The 26,447-nt window shown below is 43.3% G+C and overlaps 1 protein-coding gene across 1 annotated transcript in view; it reads right to left on the reverse strand.

Annotated features, from left to right (window-relative positions):
- LOC119109382 (uncharacterized) overlaps window positions 1-26,141 on the reverse strand; it is a 59,011-nt gene extending 32,870 nt beyond the window's left edge. Inside the window, exons 1-2 of the mRNA XM_037232998.1 lie at window positions 25,803-26,141; window positions 25,311-25,634 (exon numbers count right to left, since the gene is read on the reverse strand). Of these exons, the coding sequence (XP_037088893.1) occupies window positions 25,311-25,634; window positions 25,803-26,141 (663 nt within the window). The remainder of the gene's footprint in view (window positions 1-25,310; window positions 25,635-25,802) is intronic.
- Window positions 26,142-26,447: the final 306 nt, after the last annotated feature.

The following is a 26,447-nucleotide window of genomic DNA, read 5'->3' on the forward strand; positions in this document are numbered from 1 at the left end:
AGTTTAGTTTCAGCCATCATGAACAGCACATTCTGTCTGGTTAGTAAATATGGTTCTCGATGTGTCGTTAGATTAGGCATCGTACTTTGCACAGCATGAAAAGAGACTGTTCCACCTTTATATGAGGTTTTCAAATGAAATAGCCATCTGTAGGACCTTTTGATGCAGTTCACGGTCATGGATACCCTTTTTAAGATCCAAAGCCCTTGGTGTTTTGGAGGGAGCACGCAGTGAAATGCGGTGTTATAATCGAAAATCTGTGCGGAAATTGTGACAAGACCTGCAATTTGATACCCTCGCGGGCTGTGCAGGGGTGGGATCACGCTTATTTGACATGAGTGTAAATCAGGCGCTTGAAATGGGTGTAATTACTGGTGGTGCGTGCCAGTGATATGTTTTGGCCATGATATGATAGTGTACGCGCGAGGCTTGTACGTCTGAGAAACAACATTGTTTTGTTATTCTTGAAGTCAAATGATTCCCCATAAAATGTGATATATCAGTGCCTGTATCTAGCTTTATGTTTGTATTTGAACATTACAAGGTAGTGAGGCCAGCAGACTAAGAAACACCTGCAACCAGCATTTCCCACATGCAAGGGTGTACAAGGGCCATTCGCTACCTCATCACGGTCTTGCCAACATTTTGAAACTAATAAGGTATTAAAACATGTAATTTATCCATTGCATGTCATTATATTAGCACTTCATTGTGGCAGAAGTGGTAGGTCCGTGCAGTTCATTAATACACGCTTCATACACATCATACACGCGTTATAAGGGCTTGCATGATACGGCTTTGCAAATTGTTTTTCCTTAAGAATTCTGAAAATATAGTGCTGTATTATTATGGATGCCCACACTACTGTCTTAACAATTTTTGTATGCAGGCTCACAATGCTTGTGAGTCATCAATGACGTAGTCATTACAACTCATGTGAGATGCTGGGTGCTGGGAAAGGTGGAAAAGTATTGTTATTGTTTCTTGGATGACACCTAAACAATATTTGTATCATGAGCCTTACTTGCACTGGCTGCCTCGTCACTTCCTTGCATTTCGCCTATCTCACCATAGCTACATGCACTTGTCATGCCTTCAGCCTTGTGCAAGGTCAGCAGGTTTGCAGTGTCATTTTACTACGCATCATATTTTCTTTTTATAAGTGTCTTATTAAACAATACTTCTTAGTGAAGCAGCCTGACAGCTGAGCATGTTGCATGATTTTGGGATCAGAAGACATGTTTGCGTCTTTGTCACCTATGTTTTGAGGATTCACAAAACAGGCTGAGCAAGTGGTGCCACTTACTCGTGTGCTTTGCTGAAAGTGATTCGCATATTGTATCATGTGTTTTTGGACAGTCATATGTCAGATGCAGAGTGAATACAAGAATGCACACTTGGTCCATCTTCTCATAACATAATTTATTATGAAAGCGGCAGGGACTGCGGGACGGCAACCGTTTCATTTTCATTATGCCATCCCACAGTACAGCACTGAGGTAGTGTGACAATGCACTGTTGACCTGTGTCATTACACAATGCACCACGTTGGCTGACTACTCTATGTAAAGCCTATGAGTTAACAGATGACCTAACAATAACAATGTTTTAGCAATCAGTCCATAGCGATGTTACAGCTATCTTGTTAATTTTTGCATGTGACTGCATTTCCAGTTACAGATACAAAGAAAGTAACTATCGTGCAAATCGCGAGATATCAGTGTCAGGACTACAGCGCTGCAGACAAGGATAGGTCGACAATACAGTCGCGACATCCTCAACAGTCCTTGGCAAGTTTCGGTAAGAGATTCATGACACTCTGACAGTTTTCACAGCATATCGTGCTTTGATATCAATAATCTGTCATAAAAGCTGGCGATCGCTACAATGCATTCATCAAACAGTCCACCAAAGCTTTCCCTACGACCAATACCAAGACTAAAACTCCACAAACAAGCCACTCACCATCCTACCACCCGACACAGTACCAGCGGTGAGAACGGCCGGCTGGTGTCAGCTTTCGTGGGTTTCGGAGGTATTCTTTAGTTCTGGCTGCGAGATGCTGCCAGGTATTGCTGTCGTCACAAAACGATTCTATGACGCCATCAAACGATGACGTCATGGAGCGCATTTTAACAAACTTTGAAATTTTGCTACTACGGTCGTTTTTAAACCTTGGAAGCTCACCAATGGATGTAAACAAGCTCTTCCCATCCCATCTGATGCTTACCTCATTGTCTTTAAATATGGAACATTTCCTTTAACCGAGAGCCAATTACGACCGTTGTATCTGGAAATCGTGCTCTGATCGCCGATGATGTAATGAATGCAAAGGTGATCCTGGGATAGGCTCCCTGAGATAGTCTCCACATCTTCGCGATCATGCAGCTCAGAACCTAAAGGAGTTAGGTCTTGAGAGGGGGCCGGCTGTAAACTGCACCGAATAATTTCCAGGATCACTATTTCCTTTCAAAACCCCACAGCAACGTGGATCACTGCCTTAACACGCGCCCGGGTGGCTGGCTACATATCCTTCGCTCAGAGGGGGGTCAATTTGACCCCCCCCCCACCTGAGATCTCGGGAACTAGGAGAGCTAGAGACACCAAATTTACAGGGTGTGTTGGCCTGTACGTGAGCTCACTTAGGTCAAAGTTTCAGCTTCTTAAGTCATGACCTTCGGGTAAAAAAGATCAAACAAGGCCAAGTTTCAGGTTGGTCTCCAAAGTGCCTCCAGAACCTAAGTCACATTCTCATTCAAGGTCAATGACTTTGTTTGACCTTTTAAAGGTCAAGGTGACCAAAATCATACAATATTGCTTCGAGTGTTGCATTTGACTAAGCGACAAAGAAAACGCTAGACAGAATTCTCCTAAAAAAATTGACCTGCGTCATTTTAGGCCAATGACCTATTCTGACCCTAAGAAAGCATTTCAGAGATGTATGGCTTCGTCAAGCATTCCGTTGTTGTATCAGATTGGACGATCTCCTAGAAATTGCCTTCGCTGAAACCATGGCCGGAGTTCGACCTGCCATAGGTCAGCAACATTACAATGTACGTCAAAATTGTTGATGTCAAACGATCTGCTAGTCAATTGTTTACATATACGCAAAATTCGGCGCGGTTACGCCGCGCCGTTCGGAAACCATTCTGGAAAAACCTTTGGGGTTAATTTGACCCCCCCCCCCCCCACCCCCACCCGAGTGCGTGTTAAACACCACAAAACATCGAATAGCATGACTCGAACTGCGTTTGCATGTGTGGAGAACGGCCATGGCAGGCGGAGCAGCAGTCTTACCAGAGTTTCCCAAATCAAGCATCCTTGTTTCCTTTGCTGCTGAACGACGATCCTTGCAACAGCCTTCTAACAGCAAGTTTTCTTGACATCGTACACCTGATGGTGCTTATGCGCTGCAGCAAATTGTGGAGATTGATGGGAAGAGGCAATCATTTTTCTTTCAACGCTTATGAACCTCCGCCATCTATCCCGTGCATAAATGCAGCGTATGCATTTCAAACAGCGTCATGCCTAAGCATGGTTATGGTTGCGAACCTCCGGTAGCGTGCCACCTGCCAGAACTTGATCCTTGTCATCAACATGCTGTAAAACGATGACATGGCAAAATCTGAAAAGCTGCAATCAGATCTTAAGTCGTATTCATGGTACCAGAAATCCTTTATCCAAAGCTGGCGTTCACAAAAGGCTTGACAGGAGTTTGGGTCGGTCGAAGCCGCCATCTTGCGCCTGCTGCCCGCTGTCGGGCTAACACATTTGACACATTAAACTTATAGGGTCCCATTCTTGAGACTATCGTGGGCTCTCATCGGTTTCTTCAGACCTCTAACTACCTGCTGTCCGCTGACCAGGCGACATCAGGTCATGTCCCTACCCTAGCGGTTAGTTGTGTTATTAGGTATGCACAGTAAGAGAGAAAAATGACTAATGAGGTCGAAGCCCCCGAACCCAACATTACCAGCAGCAGAATCTCCATCTGAAATGATCAGGTAGTGCCCGCTCTTTCTGCCTCAGCAAGAGACTGGCAACACCATAAAGGCTCAGTAGCTGTGTGCGTCTTGAAGACCCAATGACGCTTAAAATGGCGAGGTAGCCTTAGTTATGATTGAATGCTAACTTCATATCGCCCTAATTACGACCGTTTTAGTATGGCGGAAAGTCATCACACCTCTGATGCCAAGATAAAGCCGTAATCCGAATAATGAGTGCACTTACGTTCGGGACGTTTTCCGCCCCCTTGTACGTAGACGGACCCCGCACGCCCCCATGCTAATGACACGTCATCCAAGACCAAGATGTTGGAGCTGCGGGGTATCGATCCCTGTACCTCTCACATGCTAAGCGAGCGCTCAACCACTTGAGCTGCAGCCCCGCGTATCAGGTAGAACATCCAGGCGAGCGAGGACGCCCGGCCTCGGCTGGAACTGACTCCCGAATGTCGAGGCCACGCCCCGTTGGCTCCTTTCACTGAATAGCCCTGACGGACGAGATCATGGAGATGAGTGGTTGCTAGGTGAGTTGTGAAGCCGGCATTGTACAGGAAGCATAACACAAGATGTTTCTATATAAAAGTCAACGCAGTCTGAATTAGCAAAAAGTCCAAATGGACTACCCGAACACAAAAAAGGCAACATGCGGCATCGTGCTATTAGAATCATGCGCAGATACACGCACAGCAAAAAAAAACGCGCAAAAGAGGTGGTGCTCTGTGCATTGCATGGGGCACACAAAGGACAGGCAAGGATATTACCTTCCGTTGGGAGACACCCAAGTGCAAGATAAAAACGATGTGCACATGATTTACTACTGAACGAGGCGTTGCTACGTACTGTAACTTTCTGATAAAAATAATACCATAACACTTTACTCAGACGCATCGTTTGGAAGAGCTGAGTTAAGCTGCACCAGCAGACGGCCTTGGATACGTTTCAGCCGTTCTCAATCATATTCACGTCACGATTTATGACAGCTCATAAAAAATAGGTGTAGCTTGCATACCCGAGTACTTGAGTCATTGCGCAGGCGTCCTTTGACGACGCTAACCAATGGAATCGAGGCCAAGTATACAAACACACGCAAGCCTATTCGGCGTCGCTCTGGGATGTACTGAGTTCGTTGTACATTGGTGTCAGCATAGTGATGAATTGGCACTTAACACCATTTTCAAAACACACCCTGTAGGCAGATATTTTCAGTTTGCATTACTCATTTGAAGGAGAAGATGTCCATTGTATTTAATAGTAACAAATTTCCTAATTATTGTGATCCTTTCGGATTACCGGCTCAGCAAGCCCACCTACAGGAGTGGCTTGAAGTATGTCACATCAGTATTGTGGCTCAGGGTCATGAGGTGTGTCAGGCACATTTTTCATCAGAAGCTTCCGCTAGCCCAGCAGCTAATAGGAAAAGGCTGAACGCCAATGCTGTGCCATCTCTGCAAGTTTGTGAGTGCCTGGGTTTTCTTTATTTCTTGTTTGCCAGACCCTTCTTATAAAGCATTGGCATCCAGGCTTGAAATTAATTAACATAACAACACACATGACATTTCTGTACCCATCTTTTGTCTCATTCATTTTCATGTCTTCCTTCAGTCATTGTTCATTCATGCATTTCAGAGTGGTGCCTTGAAGCAAATGTCTGCCAGCTAGTATACTGTGAAATGCATGACAGGGCATTCAGTCACTTACAGGGAACAATCATGCTTTCAGTGTAGCATTGGGATAGATTTATGATGTGTTACTCTTAAATGGTGTAATATGAATGGTTCATGTTACCTAAGTTGACTGAGGTTTTCATTTATCAAGTCAACATTCATACCATGTATATAAAAACTTGTTCTGTGTTATACTTGGAGCACACCTCACAGTGCTGTTCTATAATCCGTACAGTGTTTGACAGATTTGTTCATTGTTTATCTTCCTGATAATGATGATTGATGTACCGAATTGTTTTCAGCACAGGGAAGCTGTTCCAGACACCCCCGTGCTTCCAGCGTCTACACCACCTTCAAGACCAGAATCTAGGTCAGCGTGTTTTCTGTTGGGGTTGGACTTTGAATGTTAGTTTACCTTTTGAGCAAGAAGACTGAAATTCCGCCAATGTGCTGCGTTACACCTGTTTCAACGCAGAATTGTCTTCTCATGCTATGGTGTGACATAAACAGTCCAGTGCTGATACGTTTTGAGTTAGGTGCAACCAACGTGGAATTATGTCGAAAAATAGTCCTATCGTGCAAAACGCGTAAAACGGCACAGAACATGCAACCGCTTCGTTCACGCGCTGAATTTACTACTGGCCCTAATCTGAGTCCAAAAACATCCGTTTCTGAATTTTGACTTTGTCTGCAATAAAGTGGCCGTGGCAGGATTTGTGTTCACTTCCATGTTGACAGCAATGGCACTGAATGTTCGTTCTATCATTGTGTATCGTTTGCAAGTGCGGTCTGCTTTCACACGGAGCGGGTTTTAGAAACAGAACAATGGAAATTTGTCCGCATCAAGAATGTTGCATTCTCCAGGTGGTGGATTTAAATTTCATCGCTTCTACAGTTTTGAAGTTATTTGAAAACAACACAAGCCGCGCTTGCTATACATTTTGCAATGGCTGTGGAAAATGTTTGCATGCATAGAAAAACTGGCCGTTTCATACAAAGAATAAATGGACCCTGCCTTTTCATTTTTTTTAAAAATCGCAACTTCAGATGTTTGAATTTTCGAAAAACATTGGCACCCCTAACATCTTTGTCATCACCCAGTGATGAAAAAATGTATTCAGCAACTTGTAACATCGTTTTACATCGTTCGCAAGTAAAGGCAGCCTTCTATTTTCATTGGTTCGAGACCTACGACCTTCGAGTCTTTCACTACCCCAAAAACGGCCGTCTTCAAATCTTGCCGATGTGTTGCGTTACACCTGTTTTGACGCAGAATTGCGTTGCTATTCTATGGTGTGACATAAACTGTCCAATGCCGATAGGTTTTGAGTTAGGTACAACCAACGTGTAATTATGTCGAAAAATGGCCCTTTCGTGCAAAACGCGTAAACGGGCATAGAGCATGCATATGCTTCGTGCACGCGCTGAACTTACTATCGGCCGTCATTTAAGACGAAAAAACATGCATTTCTGAATGTTGACATTTCTCGCAACAAAGTGGCCGTGGCGAGATTTGTATTCACTTCTATGTTGACAACAATGGCACTGAATGATTGTTCGATCATTGTGTATTGTTTGCACATGCAATCTGCTTTAAAACGGAGCAAGTTTCAGAAACAAAACCATGGAAATTTGCGCGCATCAACGATGTCGCATTTTCCAAACGGTGGAATCTCATTGTGTTATAGGTCAATCAACGCGTAATCGCACGGCAAATGCGATGGTGTGACTTTAAATTTTATCGCTTGTAAAAATTTTAAGTTAGTTGAAAAAACTCACACGAGCCGCGCTTGCTGTAGATTTTGTAATGGCTGTAGAAGCTGGCTACATGCACAGAAACACTCGTTGCTTTCTACACACTAAATGAACTATGCCTTTTGATTTTATTAAAAGAAGTAGTGCTTTCAAAATTTTGACATTTTTCGCAAAAAAATGGTCACGCTCAAATTTTTTCACATCATCTGGTGACAAAGAATGTAGTCAACAATTGTAACATCGTTTAAAATCGTTTGCAAGTAAAAAACAGTTTTCTATTTTCATTGGCCGACTTGTGTCTGGTTCCCGATATTTCTTCCCGGGAACCGGTTCCTGCTTCCTGCTTCCGGAACCAGGAAGAACCCAGGAACCAGTCTGGCAATAAGTTGAAAGATCCAGCAAGAACTAGGATCCAGCTTGACAATAAGTCGAAAGATCCAGCAAGAACCAGGATCTAGCTTGACATGAAGATGAGAGATCCAGCAAGAACCAAGATCCAGCTTGGATCGGACATAGGGACCCAACAAGAACCAAGATCCAGCCTGGAATTATGTTGAGGGATCCAGCAAGAACAAAGACCCAGCCTGGAATATGCATAGTGATACAGAAAGAACCAAGATCCAGCTCAGGCTTAAGATGGAGATTCAATTTCAGCAAGAACCAAGATCCATTATAGAATTATGTTCAGGAGCCAGCAAGAACCAGAATCTTACCAGGATTTCTTCACAGCAGTTGCTGCTTACACTCCCCAGGTTTTCAGGTCCAGCAATATATACTGCTCTTAATGTAAATTAATAAAATTAAGTCTATGAACATTGCTGGTTATCTGCTCAGGCTGTTCCTCATATACCATGAAACAAATCTGCTGTGCTTCAATGTTAATAAAACTACAAATTAAGAGAAACAACAACAATAACTTGTCACGACACAGGTATGATGCAGACCTGCTAGGTCTGCAACTGGGCTGTTAGCTGCCTAATGTTATCCTGAAAGGACAGACCCGCTCTTCCGTGCGGATATCACGGAAATAATTAATCATATACATATATATATATATATATATATATATATATATATATATATATATATAACCAGCTAGTAGTGGTATGGAACAAATATTGATCAGCTGATAAGACTGCGTTCTTCCGAAGATAAAGCTCAGCTGGCGTGGTTTCCATGGTAATGTGTAACGGCGACGCACTACTAGTGCACGGTCGGTGTGAGGTGTGAAATGTGCGGTATGGGGGAGATGAGATGAACTTGCGTCCAATTTTGACGGAATATATGCATTAGGTTAATAGCTTGGAATGTTCCCTCTGTCCACCTACCAGTTACCACCATATTTTGCTGGAGCGTTTCTGGCAAATTAACTTATGGCACTAATGGTGTGGAGATTTGGCAAACAAATGAGTCGTAACTGTTCTTCCTGTAAAACCCGCGAGAACCAGGAACCGGGCTGGATGTTCCTGGGGTCTGTGGTTGTGTCAAAAGTTATTGCAACCAGGACCTGGCACTAGCAGGCAAAGGAGCTAAAGAATGTGAGTCATCTCTGGCTCAGCTATGTGTACTTGTTACATGGATTAGCAAGAAGCAAGCAAGTTGCTTGGTTGCTTGAAGTGACTATATATATATATATATATATATATATATATATATATATATATATATACATATATATATATGTATATATATATAAATATATAAATATATAAATAAATAAATAAATATATATATATATATATATATATATACCAGAAAACCATCCCAGTATCACAGGTCACCATCAAGGCTCAGCAACAATTTTTTACACCTGCCCAGCCCACCTGCAGACCAAAGTTAGTCCCACATTGATGCTGCTTTGTCATGCACATAATGAATCTATATCTGCTTGAGCCTTGTGCTCAGGCTTCTGGAAAAGCTGTATTGTTGTTACAGAGTCAGGACATGCCGTTTATTTTGACTTGTCCATGATGAACAGATCTGCTTTTTTAGAGCAAAGTATTTGGGTTATGCAGGATGACTTTTTCAGGCCAATTTTTCCGAGGTTCCAAGACTGTCAGAGTTCTCCATATTCTGACCTCAGGAGTCTAGTGTTGGTAAAATAACTAGTGTGAACTGTGAGACATGGTGTTTAGTATTCATGGCATGTTGGTATTTCTGTTGCTTGCCAAAAAGCTTATGGGAACCTGGAGCTAGTATTGACAGAAAAACAGGGGAAACTGGGAGCTGAAGCCAGTGCTTACAGAATAACTAATGGGAACCAAGATACAGGTCTTGTGTTGTTGAAAGAACAGTAGGAAACAAGATCCAGGGTTTGCTTTGTATAAGAACCAATGGGAATCAGGATGTAGCATAATGCTTTGTTAAAAGATCCATTGGGAACCAGGATCCAGGGTTTTATTTTGTCGAAAGAACCAGTGAGAACCAGGATCCACGGTCTTGTTTTGTTGAAAGAAGTAGTGAGAACCAAGATCCAGGGTCTTGTTTTGTCGAAAGAACCAATGAGAACCAAGATCCAGTGTTTTTCTTTGTCGAAAGATCCAGTGGGAACCGGGATTCAGGGTCTTGTTCTATCAACAACAAAAAAACAACAGTGGGAACCAAGATCCAGCGTCTTGTTTTGTCGAAAGATCCAGTGGGAACCAGGATCCAGCATCTTGTTTTGCCGAAAGAACCAGTGAGAACCAGGATCCAGCATCTTGTTTTGTCGAAAGAGCCAGTGGGACCCAGGAACCGATGTTAGGAACCGGGCACATGTCTGTTCATTGGTTCGAGAGATTTGAGCTTGGAACTTTTTACTACCCCAAAAACGCCCGTTTTCAAATCTGCTTTCACAACAACGTTAAAAACAACGGCACTGAATGTTTGTTCAATCATGGTGTGTCGTTTGCACGTGCAATCTGCTTTGAAACGGACCGGATTTCAGAAACAATACCTTGAAGGTTTGCTCGCATCAAGAATGGTGCAGTTTCCAAGTCGTGGAATCCTATTGTATTATTGGTCATTAGACGCGTCGTCGCACCACGACTACGATGGTGTAACGTGACTTTTATAACTTGTGTACGTTTTATATGAGTTGAAAAGAACAACCACACGCCGTGCTTAATATATATTTTTCAATTGCTGTAGAAACTGCTAACATGCATAGAAAGACTTGTCGCTTCATACACACACTAAATGGGCCATGCCCTTTCGTTGGAAAACAAAAAACTGCATCTTTAAAATTTTGAATTTTTTTCTTGTCACCCGTTGATCGAGAATGTAGTCAACAATTTGTAACATCGTTTTACCTGGTTTGCAAGCAAAAGCAGGCTTCTATTTTCCTTTGTTCGAAAGACATGAGCGTGGAACTTTGACTACCCAAAACGGCCGTTTTCAAATTCTGTCGATGTGTTGCGTTACGCCTATTTTGACGCAGAATCGCCTTCCCATGCTACAATTTGACATTAACTGTCCCATTTCGATAGGTTTTGAGTTAGGTACAACGTCGAATTATGTCGAAAAATGGCCATTTCGTGAAAACGCGCAAACCACCACAAAACATGCATTCACTTTGTACACGTTCTGAATTTACCATTGGCCCTCATTTCACACGAAAAAGCATGCGTTTCTAAATGTTGACTTGTTTCGCAACAAAGTAGCCGTGGCGAGATTTGTTTTCACTTCAATGTTGACAACAGGGGGTCTGAATATTTGCTCGATCACTTTTAATTTTATTGGAAAAACTCGCATTTTTAAAATCTTGACAATGTTTGAAAACAAGCGGTAACGCCGATTTTTTAAAGAAAAATTTGGGCGTGACCAATTTTTTTAAAGTTAAATTTTGAAAATAAGGTTTTTGTTATAACACAAAAGGGCATCGTCCATTTGGTGTGCCTGTAAAGCGGCAATTATTTCTGAGCATGTAAACAGTTTCTACAGCATTTGCAAAATCTACAGCAAGCGCGGCTCGTGACTGTATTTTCAACTAACTTAAAATCTATACAAGTGATAAAATTTCAAATCACACGATTGCAATTGCCGTGGGAATGCCCGTCTAATGACCTACATTACATTAAGATTCTAACAATTCCACAATCCACCATTCTTTATGCGCGCAAATTTCCAAGGTCTTGTTTCTAAAACCCCTTTTTTGAAAGCAGATTGCTTGTGCAAACGATACACAATGATGGAACAAACATTCAGTGCGGTTGTTGTCAACACTAAAGTGAATACAAATTTCGCCACGGCCAGTTTGTTGCAAACACGTCAAAATTCAGAAATGCATGTTTTTCCGTCTCAAATGAGGACCATTAGTAAATTCAGCGTGTGTATCAAGCGGATACATGTTCTGTGCCGGTTTACTCGGTCTGCACGAAATGCCGTTTTTGGAAATAATGTCACGTTGGTTGTACCTAACTGAAAACATATCGGTATTAGATATTTTATGTCACACCATAGCATGGGAAGGCAATTCTGCGTCAAAACAGGTGTAACGCAACAAATTGGCAGAAGTGAAAACCGGCCGTTCCTTGAGTAGTAAATCGGTCGAAGCTCGTATATCTCAAACCAATGAAAATTGAAGGCTGCTTTTACTTGCAAACGATTTTAAAACGATGTTACAAGTTCTTGACTACAATGTTGAACACCGGGTAATGATAACTAAGTTGGGCGTGACCATTTTTTCGAAAAAAAATCAAGTTTGAAAATCAGATTTTTGTTGTAAAACAAAGGACATGGACCATTTAGTGTGTGTATGAAGCGGGGTGTGTTTATGTGCATGTAAACAGTTTCTACAGCAAGTGCAAAATCTACAGCAAGCGTGGCTTGTGTGTGTTCTTTCAAATAACATCAAAACTATACAAGTTACAAAATTCAAAGTCTCACCATCGTATTCGGTGTGCGATTATGTGTCTTATGACCTACCAATGAGATTCCACAGCTTGGCAAATGCACCATTCTTGACGCGCGCAAATTTCCATGGTTTTGTTTCTGAAACTTACTCCGTTTCAAAGCAGATTGCATGTGCAAACGATAAACAATGATAGAACGAACATTCAGTGCCGTTGCTGTCAACATGGAAGTGAACACAAATCGCGCCACGGCCACTTTGTTGCAAAAAACGTCATATTTCGGAAACGCATGTTTTTTGTCTCAAATGAGGGCCAATAGTATATTCAGGGCGTGTCCGAAGCGGATGCATGTTCGGTGCCGGTCTAGGCGTTTTGCAAGAAATAGCCATTTTTCGACCTAATTCCACGTTGGTTGTACCTAATTCAAAACCTATCTGCATTGGACCGTTTATGTCACACCATGGCATGAGAAGGAATTTCAGCGTCGAAATAGGTGTAACGCATAACAATGGCGGAATTTCAATACGGCCGTTTTTTGGGTAATAAAACGTTCAAATCTCTTATCTCTCAAACCCGTGAAATAGAAGGCTGTTTTTACTTACAGACGACGTAAAGCGATGCTACAAGCTCTTGCCTACATTCATGATCACCGCCTGATGAAAAAAAAATTGGGAGTAACACTCTTTTTTCATATAAAGCAAAACTTTGAAAGTGCCAGTTTTTTTAATAAAAGGGCATGTTCCATTTAGTGTTTGTATGAAGCAGCAGGTGTTTCTGTGCATGTAGACAGTTTCTACAGCAATTGCAAAATCTGCAGCAAGCGCAGCTGGTGCGTGCTTTTTCAACTACATTCAAAACTATACAAGTGATGAAATTTTAAGTCACACCATCGTATTCGCCGCGCGATCACGCATCTAATGATTTATAATACAATGAGATTACACTACTTAGAAAATGCATCATTCTTCATGCGCGCAAATTTCCATGGTTTTGTTTCTGAAACCCGATCCGTTCGAAAGCAGATTCCACGTACAAACGATACACAACGGTGGCGCAAACATTCAGTGCCGTTGTTGTCAACGAGGAAGTGAATACAAATCTCGCCGCGGCCACTTTGCTGCTAAAAAAGTCAAATTTCAGAAACGCATGTTTTTTCGTCTCGAATCTGGGCCATTTGCAAAGTCAGCACGTTTACGACGGGGATAGATGTTCTGTGCCGGTTTACGCGATTTGCACGAAGTAACCATTTTTCGACGTAACCATTTGCACGTTGGGGTTATATAACTCAAATCCTGTCGGCATTGGACAGTTGATGGCACACCGTAGCATGGGAAGGCAATTCTGCGACAACATAGATGTAACCCAAACCATTTGCAGAATTTCAAAGCTTCCGATCTTTAGGTAGTGAAGCGTTCGAAGCTCATATATCTCGAACCAATGAAAATATAAGGCTGCTTTTACTTCCATACGATGTAAAACGATGTTACAGGTTGTTACCTACGTTCTTAATCACCTTGTGAAGAAAGTAAAATTTGGGCATAAAACATTTTTTTGAACAAGCCAAAAGTTTAAAATGTCATTTTGTGCTTTAAAATGAAAGGGCATGTTCCATTTAGTGTGCTTGAAGCGGCAAGTGTTTCTGTGCATCTTAACAGTTTCTGCAGCAATTGCAAAATCTATAGCAAGCGCAGCTTGTGGGTGTTTTCAACTAACATAAAACCCATACAAGTTGCATAACTTCTCGTTATACCATCGCATTCGCCATTATACCATGCGTTTACGCCTCTGATGACCCATAATACAATTAGATTCACAGACTTGGAAAATGCACCATTCACGGTGCGCGCAAATTTCGAAGGTTTTGTTTCCAACACCCGCTCCGTTTAAAAGCAGACTGCTCGTGCAAACGATGCACAATGATCGAACAACATTCAGTGCCGTTGTTATCAATGTGGAAGTGAACAGAAATCTCACCGCGGCCACTTTGTTGCGAGCAAGATCAATACTTAAAAAAACTATGTTTTTCGTCTCAAATGGGACAATAGTAAATTTAGCGCGTGTACAAAACGGATGCATGTTCCTCGCCGGTTAACGCTTTTTGCACGAAATGGCCATTTTTCCACATATTTCCACGTTGGTCGTACCTAACCCAAAACATGTCGGCATTGGACAGTTTATGTCAGACCATTGCATGGAAAGACAATTTTGCATGAAATTAGGTGTAACGCAACACTTTCGCAGAAGTTAACTACGGCAGTTTTTCGGTTTGTAAAAAGGTCCAAGCTCTTATCTTTCGAACCAATGAAAATAGAATGCTACTTTTACTTTCAAACGATGTAAAAAGATCTTACAAGTTGTTGACTACATTCTTGATCACCGGGTAATGAGACAAAAATTTGGGGTGATCATTTTTTTCGAATAAAACGCAAAATTTTCAAAATGCGTTTTTTATCAAATAAAAACCATGGTCTATTTGGTTTGTACAAAGCGGCAGGTGTTTTTGTAAAAAGTTTCTACAGCAATTGCAAAATCTACAGCAAGCGCGCCTTGTGAGTGTTTTTCAACTAACTTAAAAATTATACAAGTGATAAGATTTCACGTCAACCATCGTATTCGCCCTGCGATTGTGCCTCTAATGGCCCATAACACCATAACATACCGCCAATGTAACAATGTCCAAGCTTTTGTTTCTAATACCCGCCCCGTTTGAAAGTACACACCATGTAAAAACGAAACACAATGCTGGAACAAACATTCAGTGTCGTTGGTGTTAACATGGAAGTGAACACAAATCTCGCGACGGCCACTTTCTGGCGAAAAACTTTCAAAATTCGAAACGCATATTTTTTGTCTCAAATGGGGGCAAACAGGAAATTCAGCGCGTGTATGAAGCGGATGCATGTTCTGTGCCGGTTGCCGTGTTTTGACGAACTTGCCATTTTTCCACAGAATTCCATGTTGGTTGTACCAAACTCAAAACCTATCGGCTTTGGACAGTTCGTGTCACACCATAGGGTGGAAAGGCAATTCTGCGGCAACACAAGTGTAAAACAACACATTGGCAGAATTTTAAAAACCGTCATTTTTTGGTTAGTAAAAGGTTCCAAGCTCATTTCTCTCGAAGTACGAAAACAGAAGGCTGCTTTTACTTCAAACGATGTAAGACGAGTTTACAAGTTGTTGACTACATTCTTGATCACCTCGTGATGAGAAAAAAAATTGGGCGTGGCCATGTCTTTCGAAAAATGTCAGAATTTTGAAAACGTCATTTTGTGTTATAAAATGAAATGGCATGGTCCAGTGAGTGTGTGTATGAAACGGCAAGTGTTTCTGTGCATGTAAACAGTTTCTACAGCAATTGGAAAATCTACAGCAAGTGCGGCTTGTGGGTGTCTTTTCAAATGACATCAAAACTATACAAATGATAAAATATCACGTTACACCAGCGTGTTCGCCGTGCGATGACAGGTCTAATGACTTATAATACAATAAGATTCCACCACTTCTAAAATCCACCATTCTTGATGCGCGCAAGTTCCAATGTTTTGTTTCTGACACCCGCTCCGTTTGAAAGCAGCTTGCTCGTGCAAACGATACACATTGATCGAAAAACATTCAGTGCCGTTGCTACCAACACGGAAGTGAAAAGAAATCTCACCGCGGCCATATTGTTGCGAAAAAAACAAAATTAAGAAAGGTAAGTTTTTCTCAAATTGGGGCCAATGGTAAACTCAGCGCGCGTACGAAACGACTAATAAGTTACTTGCCACACTTGCTTTATATCTACTCGGCATGACCATGAATGCATTTGATTATTATGCGACTGCGAATGTTTCCTACCTTCTTTAACTAGTCAGAAAGCGCAAAGGTTTCGCACGCCGAGCTATATTTCCTGTGTATCTTTGACCACTGCCTACTGCTCAGGTAGAAATTTGTTTTGAATATAGATGCTAAAATTTTATTGCGGAACAAAAACACAAATTGCACACAAAAGACACTTGTTGCAGCTAATTGGTAGCAACAAAAGGTGTCAATGAGCATAATCGACCATCGTAAAAATAAAAAGATCTTTGTTTGCGGTACGATAACATCTGGCACTTCTGATGGGAAACAACTGACCTTGAGTCTAAAAAAGCCGTCGACGGTGAAATTTACGCCGGTTGTTAGGACCGTTTATAAAACTCGGTAAGCGGAGGAAGCTTTTTTGGTGGAGTTATTTTTTTTTTTTGCAAGCAGCTACGGTAATTTTTAAATATCAAACTGGCCTATGTAATTGAACACGTAATCTCACGGGATATACGGTCTGTAACTTGAAACTTTCTCACTTGCGCAGTTTTGAAGTTAGTTGGAAATATCCGTTACAAGCCGAGCGTAACTATGTTGCAATTGCTGTAGAAACCGTTTATACGCACAGAAACACATGTGTAACATATGTTTGTGAAGAAGGAGTAAACCGGGACAGAACATGCATCCGCTTCGTGCAAGTGCTGAATTTACTATTGGCCGTCATTTGAAACGAAAAAATATCCGCTTCAGAGTTTTGACTTTCGCAACAAAATGGCCGCTGTGAGATTTCTGTTCACTTCCATGTTCACAACAACGGCAATCAATGTTTGTTTTATCATTTTGTATCGTTTGCACGTGCAATCTGTTCTTAAACGGAGCTGCTTCAGAAACAAAACCATGGAAATTTTCGGGCATCAAGAATGGTGCATTTTCATATTGGTGGAATCTCATTTTTTCAGATGTCATGAGACGCGTAATCGCACGACGAATACGGTGTTGTAACTTGAAACTTTCTCACCTGCAATGTTTTAAAGTTAGTTGAAAAAATATTCACAAGCCGTGCATAAATCCTCCACAATTGCTGTAGAAACTGTTAACATGCAGAGAAACACTTCCCGCTTAATAGACACACTAAATCGACCACGCTCTTTCATTTTGTAAATACACATCGCTTTCCGTCTTATTGACTATTTTCGAAATAAAAATACTACGCAGAAATTTGTTTCACATCACCCGGTGGTCAAGAATGTAGTCAGCAACTTGTGACGTCGCTTTACATCGTTTGCTAGTTAGAGCAGCGTTCTATTTTCATTAGTTCGGGAGATATAATCATAGACGTTTTACTACCCTAAAAATCGGCCGTTTTCAACCTGCCAATGTGTTGCGTTACACATGGTTTGACGCAGAATTGCCTACCCATGCTATGGTGTGACATAAACTGTCCAATGCTGATAAGTTTCGAGTTTGGTACAACCAATGTGGAATCATGTCGAAAAATGGCCATTTCGTGCGAAACGCGTAAACCGGATCAGAACGTCCATGCGCTTCGTACACGCGCTGAATTTAATGTTGGCCCGAAGTTGAGACGAAGAACATCCGGTTAAGAATTTTGACTCTTTTCGAGACAAAGTGGCCGTGGTGAGAATTGTGTTCACTTCCATGTTGTCAACAACGGCAATGAATTTCTGTTCCATCGCTGTGTATCGGTTGCACGTGCAATCTCATTTCAAATGGCTTCAGAAACAAAACCATGGAAGTTTGCCCGCATAAGTATCGTCCATTTTCCAAGTGATGGAATCTCATTTTATCATATTTCATCAGCGGCGTAATCGCACGGCGCATGCAATTGTGTAACTTACAGCTTTCTCACTTGCATAGTTTTGAATTTATTTTTTTAAAAACTCACGAGCTGCGCGAAAATACTTTTCAATTGCTATAGAAACTGTATACATGCAATGCAACATTTGCCGCTTCAAATACACACTAAACCGACCACGCCTTTTATGTTACAACAGAATATCGCGTTTCAAAATGACTGACTTTTGTTCGAGAGAAAAAAATCACGCCCAAAGTTCTTTCTCATCACCCGGCGATCCAGAATATAGTCAACAACTTGTAACGTCATTTTACATCGTTTGCAAATAAAAGCAGCCTCCTCTTCTCAGTATTTCAGAGAGATATGACCTTGGAACGTTTTACTACAAAAAATCGGCCGTTTTCAAATCCCGTCAAAGTGTTGCGTTACACGTGTTTTGACGCAGAATGGCCTTTCCATGCTATGGTATGGCATAAACTTCCAATGCTCATAGGTTTCGAGTTAGGTACAAGCAACGTGGAATCCTGTCGAAAAATGGCCATTTCGTGTAAAACGCGTAAACCGGGACAGAACATCCATCCGCTTTGTACACGCACCGAATTTACTGTTGGCCCTAATGTTGAGACAAAAACCATCCGTTTGAGAAGATTAAATTTTTTTCGCAACAAAATGGCCGTGGTGAGATTTATGTTTACTTCCATACTGACAACGGAAATCCTTGTTTGTTCCGTCAATTGTGTGTCGTTTGCACGTGCAGTCTGCTTTCAAACGGAGCTGGTTTTAGAAACCAAACCATGGAAATTTGACTGTATCAAGAATGGTCCATTTTCCTGTTGGTAGAATCTCATTTTATGATGTGTCATTAGACACGTAATCGCACGGCGAATACGATGGTGTAACTCGGAAATTTCTCACTTGCATGATTTTGAAGTTTTTTTAAAAAAGAACCTTCACAAGCCGCGCATAGAAACTTCTGCAGTTGCTGTAGAAACTGTTAACATGCACAGAAACAATTGCCGCTTCACACACACACACACACCAAATCGACGACGCAATTTCGTTTTATAACAAAAAATCGCTTTCAAAATGATTGACTTTTTCAAAAAAGATGGTTACGCCCAAATTTTTTCTCATCACCCGGTCACTAAGAATGCAGTCAACAACTTGTAACATCCTTTTACATAGTTTATAAGTAAAAGCAGCCTTCTTTTTCATTGGTTCGGGAGATACGAGGCTGCAACGTTTTACTACCATAAATCGGCCGTTTTCAAATCCTGCCAAGGTGTTGCGTTACACGTGTTTTGACGCAGAATTGCCTTTCTATGCTATGGTGTGATGTAAATTGTCCAATGCTGATAGGCTTCGAGTGAAGTTGAAACAAGGCGGAATCACGTCGAAAAATAGCCATTTCGTGTAAAACGCGTAACCGGGACAGAACATGCATCAGCTTTGTAGACGCGCTGAATTCACTATTGGCTCTGATGTGAGACGAAAAAATATCTGCTTCAGTGTTTTAACTTTTTCGCAACAAAATGGCCGTTGTCAGATTGGTGTTCACCTCCATGTTCACCACAACGGCAATGAATGTTTGTTCCATCATTGTGTGTCGTTTCCACGTGCAATCCGCTTTGAGACGGAGCTGGCTTCAGAAACAAATCCGTGGAAATTTAAACGCATCAAGAATGGTCCATTTTGCAAGTGGTGGAATCTCATTTTATTAGATGTCATTAGATGAGGAATTGCACGGCGAATACGGTGGTGTAACTTGAAACTTTCTCACTTGCATAGTTTTGAAGTTATGTGAAAAACCTCCACAAGCCGCGCATAACTATTTTGCACCTGCTGTAGAAACTGTTCACATGCACAGAACCATTTCCGTTTCAAACACACACACACACGCACGCACGCACGCACACACACACACACGCACACACACACCACACACACACACACTAAATCGACCACGCTCTTTCATTTTATACCCTAAAATCGCTTTAAAAATGTGAATTTTTTTCTTAAAAATGGTCACGCCCAAATTTGTTTTTGATCACCCGGTGATCAAGAATGTAGTCAACAACTTGTAGCATCGTTTTACATCGTTTGCAAGTAAAAGCAGCGTTCTATGTTCATTGGTTCCAGAGAGTTGAGCTTGGATTGCTTTACTACTCAAAAATCGGCTGTTTTAAAATCTTGCCAACGTGGTGCGTAACACGCGTTTTGACGCAGAATTGCCTTCCCATGCTATAGTGTGAAACAAACTGTCCAATGCTGATAGGCTTCGAGTTACGCTCATCCAACGTGGAACCATGCGGAAAAATGGTCATCTCGTGTAAAACGCTTAAACTGAACAGAACATCCATGCGCTTTGTACACGCGCTGAATTTAATGCTGGCCCTAAGTTGAGACGAATAACTTCCGTTTCAGAATGTTGCCTTTTTCGCAACAAAATGGCCGTGGCGAGATTTGTTTTTGCTTCCATGTTTACAACAACAGGCCATATGTTTTTGTTCCATCAAGTGTGTGTCGTTTCCACGTGCAATCTGCTTTCAAATGGAGCTGGCTTCAGAAACAAATCCATGGAAATTGGCGCGCATCAATAGTGGTTAATTGTGCAAGTGGTGAATTCTCATTTTAGTAGATGTCATTAGACGCGGAATCGCACGGCGAATACGATGGTATAACTTGAAGCTTTCTCACTTGCAGAGGATTAAAGTAGTTGAATAAACCTCAGAAGCCGCGCATAAATATTTCGGCAATTGCTATAGAGACTATTTACATGCGCAGAAACTCTTGCTGCTTCACACACGTACTAAATCGACAACGCCTTTTCAATTTGATGACAAAAAAAGCGAATCTCAAAATTTTCGACTTTGTTCGAAAAAATATCGTCTCCAAATTTGTTTCCACCTCCAAATTTGGCGCAGGCTCTGCGCGGTGCTGGCGGTCTCTGGCGGCCGCTGACGGGAGAGAGCGCATTTGACATGCCCTCTCTGCAACAAAGGCAAACTTATTCCATGCGACCGGTGATTGATCGTGGGACGTGATCGGTGATTTTCGCCACTTCCATGAATCCGCCTTTGAATGATGACAGCACGCACTACCGTTACATCCAACATCTTATTGTACTGAAGAGTGAACAACGGTGGATAGCGGTCAAGTAAATTTTCCTGGCTTGCGCATACGTGGCGCTAGCAATCTATGCCACGTGATTCCCCATCAATCCATACAGCACGTGCGACGTGACATTTCAAGCAGCGTCCTTATTTGTTGGATTTCTCATAAATGCATTCCGCTCCCCATTTCGTCCGTGCCCGTGGTGCCGAGATGTGGCACAAAGCATGTAAACCCGTGGAAAAGAGCAAAAGCCATCTTCCTGGCTTGTGTTTTGCCCGACACGTGTAACGTGCCACCCCGTACTTGTGACACGTGTGGCCATGTGATTTCCAGTTAAATGGCCTATCGCGGCATGCCAGGTCTCAGTGTTACTACGCGCTACAAGAGTAGAACTCTCACGTAAAGCCTAAAAATGGACAAGATCGGCAAAATACAGCTTCGCAAACAATGTGCACGAGTCACATGACACGTGCAGCATGACATCATACACATTTCAGTGATTGCCCGTTAGATCACCTATCGAAGCATGCCAGTCTTTGTGTACTGCAATCCCTGGTTTCTGAGATATCACGAAAACGTGCAAGCCCCTCAAAAGAGCAAAATCGTGTAAATCCATAGTTAACACACTGGGCGCCACGACAAGCCACACGTGTCACCAAACATGATCATGTCGCTCCTTCCATTCATCACTGAAGCGCCAATCAAAGGCTCGTTAGTGCCATAAGTTCCGAAATGTGGACAGAAAATGTGCAAATCCACAGAAGAGAACAAAATTCATCTGTGATCCCGTGTCCGTGTGATAAGCGCGACCGTACCAGTTTTGAATATTCAAACCTGGCATCTTGAAGTTGTCTTGCAAAAAGCAGCGCAACAGTGCGTTGCACAAACTCGCGATGCGACTGAAAGTGTATCCACGCCAATTGCGAATGCAGGAAAACAAAATCCATGCTTGTACGCGCAGCGGCGACCGCAATGCACGGCGCGCCGCCGACCGCCATGCCTGAGCCGAGATTGCCTCCGCGTACCACCCGTCCGCCGGCCCGCTACCGGGCCCGTTCTTTAATACGAAGGCAGACGATGTGAGCAAAGTCGAAAGCCTGCCGCGCGAACGGCCATTTTAACTCCTAACGCCTTGAGTATATGCCGGGAGCCGGGGCAGCGACTGGCCCCCGTCGCGGCGAAAATGCCGCCATGCAGCCACTTAGTTTAGGCCCATTGGCGAGCGAAATTTTTAAAATGCGGTCAACAAAAAGGTGCATCAGAGACAGGACGAATCGGCCGACACGCTGATGAAGGTTTTAACGCTAGATCACGTATCGTTTTGACGGTAAGCGGCCTCTATTCGGCTTGGGTTTCTAAAACTGGGGTTGTTGCAACCTGTTTTGCAATTTGCGACGCAACGGTGCGTTGCACAAAATCGCGATGTACGCTGAAAATGTAGCCGCTTTACTTGTGAATTCTGGGAAAGAACATTCAGGCCTCTACCAGCCCTTGCGAGCCCAGATACAGTGTCCTAGAATTGCCGACTTTGGGTGTCAAGCAACACCCTATGAGGAGGAATTTTGCACTCCTTTTCCCCATATTTTGTGAACTTTTCACCCCTGCCTAACATTGTCCTAATCGCACATGCCAAACCGCTATTTCCCTTTCTGAGGTTTTCAGATTTCCTCCATAACCGAGCTCACTTGAAACCACCAAGGGCTATGGCCTGCCTCACCTACATCTGAATCATGTCTATGTATGCACAGAGCAAGGGCGCTCGGTACCTCCAAGGCCCAACAACCCCAGCGGGCCCAGCCGCTGGCACGCATTAAGTTTGGTTTGTTCACAAGATGCATCACAATATACACCTGTGCGCAAAATGCAAGGCTTTCACGCATCCCCTATTTTTTTGGTCTGCACCACCACGCCACGAAAGCAGAGCCTGGTGCAAACACGAGCAAGGCCTGGTAGAGAATTTTACTCCGTTTTTTTCTCATTTTTCCCGAGGAAACTTGACCACTGAATTGCATCACTCCCGAAATGCAGGAGTGAAAAGTTCAAGAAACCTCTTCTAACTTAAACTTACAAGATGAATTTCACCATTTGAGCACTTATATTAACAGACTTTTCAGTCAAATCAGTCGATTACAAAATTTTGCGAGAAAAGTACCAGTCTTTATATTTATTTACCTACTTTTGTTTTTCTTGGCATCATACGAGTGCAACACCACTTGACTCGTCCATCCTTTTCGATTGCCTTTAGAGGTACCATCTGCTGCTTACAATTTTGATCAATTTCTTTGCAAGATGCTCCCAGTGCAAACTTGTACGTATTTCACACATAAGTTGGATTAATTCTCCAGCCGCCCAAACATGTTTGATATGCGCCCAAGCGTGAACAATTCACAGGGATTGAAGGAGACAATTTGAAGCACGGCTCTCATTTTTACCGCAATTTTTGCCGTCTTAAACCCTCGGTTAACCGTTTTCTTGGTTCATGCCGGTGCTCAACAATGATAAATCTACGCCTTTCGAGTGTCTGACTCACGAGGCTACCTGACAAGGCTATCGCGATGCTGCCATACAGAGCTTTGGGACAGACTTGACGCAGCTAATACAAAAGTGTTTCATGGCAAAATTCTGCCCTCTGGAGATGTTTATCATGCACACCTCTTATTTGTTTCGCATTTTAATCTCGTAGGTTGGTGGGCATGACTGATATTTATATTTGGAGGCGGGAAGGGGGAGTGGGATGACCCTGTCTGCCAGCAGGCCATGCAAAAGGTACTGACTTTTGTTTTTTTTTTTGGGGGGGGGAGCAGGAAGAAGCCAGTAAGTCTCCTGTGGACCAAGTAGTTGCTTACCTTACCTGCTTTCAACACATGATTGGTAACCAGAGTTAGCCATTTTCTATTGTAATCCATCGAGTTTTGTCGTAAGACAAATTATGATGCCACAAGGCATGCAATGGGCTAATTTTGTTCCGTATGTTTGGTAATTTGCCCCAAATTTCTTGAAGTGTTCCCTCATGTCTGCTTTAACCAGATGTTTTGTATAGTTGTCTTGGTTTGCTGACCGGCAAATGACTGTACTGTATACATGCACTATATTTTTAGCACAGGTATACTCCAACCTGCATAGCAATTATAGTATGAGTAAAATATTAGTATGTAACAAATAGACCATCCAATTTAAAATATGAAGCCAACATATTACACTTCGTCATTAAATATGAATAAGCAAGCCCAAATGGATGCATTTGCTGCAGCTGAAAAGGCAAGCAGCGATACTGGCATGGTCATGTAAAAGTTATGCTAATTTTGGAGAAGAGAGATTGTTTTGTGGAACATACCCGTCATTGCCCTTGACATAAGTTAACCATGATAATCAAATAAGTTGTTCAAAGTGATTTAAAGTGTGTCGATTTGTATGTTGTCAACTTTGTCTGATGTCGACAAACATGCACAAATGAACTGGTTAAAAATGCAAGTTCAAACCCGCCAAAAACTAGCTTTAGGTATCATGTTGTTATCACAAGTGCTGCTGTCAACAGATAGGTGAGTTGAGATGATGTTCATAAATGGGCTACTCTAAGTTAGGTTAAGTCGGTCAAGTGCATGACAAGTAGCAATAGGAATTGCGCAAGAATCAGAAGCTCACAACTGCTGCTATGTTTATAGTTTCATCTCATCCAGTTAAACAGTTTATACAGGATGAGATGATGTAAGGCCGCTTTAGGTTAGGTATAGGCTACTTTCATGGAAATAAGCATTGACATTTTGTAAGAAACAGTGGCAGAATGTTTGTTTTCCCTGGCCCCATCTTAAAAGAAACCAGAAGTATGTCAATTGTGTGTGACTGGGTGATGGGCTTATGTGTAGGAGTCCAAGGTTTTTTGTTTGAGTGTTTTACGTGTGTTGAATTTTCTTTTGTTATTTCGTTATTGAATTCCTTTGCTTGGTTTTTATTTAAAAGTGCTGCGGAAGGGAATTGAAAAGTGCAGCATCAGATTACTGGTGTTGATGATTCGTCATGCTCATAATACTGCCATGAAATTAATATGCTTTAATACGCGTCCGGTTGGCCGGCTAGACACCCTTTGCTCGGGGGGGGGGGATCAATTTGCCTCCCCCCTACAGACATGTGCCTGGTTCCTAATATTGGTTCCTGGTTCCTATTGGTTCTTTCGACAAAACAAGACCCTGAATCTTGGCTCTCACTAGTTCTTTCAACAAAACAAGACCACGGATCCTGGTTCTCACTGGTTCTTTCGACAAAACAAAACCCTAGATCTGCCCAGCCGCTTCTTCGTCTGGCCCTGCCTGCTGTTGACTGTCATTGCGAGCGCCACGCTCACGGGGAACTGCAGGCGTCGGAATAAGAACCCCAGGCCAGAGTCCGGGATAGACTCGATCGGAATCCGCGGCGCAACGACCACGTGGCCGCGGTCTGGACCGGTGATAATCAGGACGTTGGCGGACAAAGCGACCGTCACGCACAGCGAGCCGTTGACCAAGCTGGGTGCGTCGAGATTACGCATGGGGACCGGAGCGCCGGCCTTAAGCCGGATACAATGTGCTGGCATGCCAGAAAGCTCGATGCCGTTACGAATTTTGGTGGCCAGCGGCACCGCGTCAGGGTCGGACATACTGTCTACGCTCCTGTACACGTGCTCCGGCTCCTGCGGACGGTCAATGGCGTGATGTGACAATCGATTCTTTTGACGCCGGCATTGAATACGGTGAGGATGGCCCGCTCTTCGAGCCACTCTGTGCCGCCAATTCTTTTGCGACAGGACGGGATAAATCCGGGCCGCCAACTCAGCCAAGGACCACGCCGAGCTGCGCACCGCCGGTAGCAGCTTAACATGGTCCTCTGTGTAGGGGCACCGGGGCACCTGGCCGGACCCCAGCCGGCAGAGAAAACGGGCGTACTCGCCCGCCTCGGCGTCCCCCTGCAGCTGCGCGCTCATATTGGTGCGCAGCGTGAGGCACGTCACGTGCTGCCACAGGGGAGACGACTTGAGGTACGCGTCGACAATGTGGCACTTGCCACCGCCCCCGATGACCGGCAGGATTTGCTGCCAGTCGCCCGTGACAACGGTGAGGAGGCCACCGAACGGCCTCTCCGACTCACGCACGTCGCGCAGCGCCGCGTCGACGGCCTTCACCGCCCGCCGATGCACCATTGCCGCCTCATCTCACACCAGCAGCACGCAGCGTCTGAAGTCGTCGGTGGCCGGTGAGCTGTCGCGCGGGTCACAGGTGAACGCGTCGTACAGGTGGAGTGGGGTGTGGGATGTGAGAGCGACAGTGGGCAATCGTGCCGCCGTCCAGGAGGCTGGTGGCAATGCCGGACGACGCCACGGTGATGGCCTCGCCGCCGGCGCCGGACACAGCCGTCAGCAGCAGGTTCTCCAGGGAAGGTCTTGCCAGAACCTGCCGGAGAAAGAAGTGCATCGCACATGTACAAGACATGCTGTTCAATCCGCCAT

Source organism: Pollicipes pollicipes, unplaced genomic scaffold, assembly GCF_011947565.3.
Source record: "Pollicipes pollicipes isolate AB1234 unplaced genomic scaffold, Ppol_2.1 Scaffold_7231;HRSCAF=8579_pilon_pilon_pilon, whole genome shotgun sequence".
NCBI classification, from domain to species: domain Eukaryota; kingdom Metazoa; phylum Arthropoda; class Thecostraca; order Pollicipedomorpha; family Pollicipedidae; genus Pollicipes; species Pollicipes pollicipes.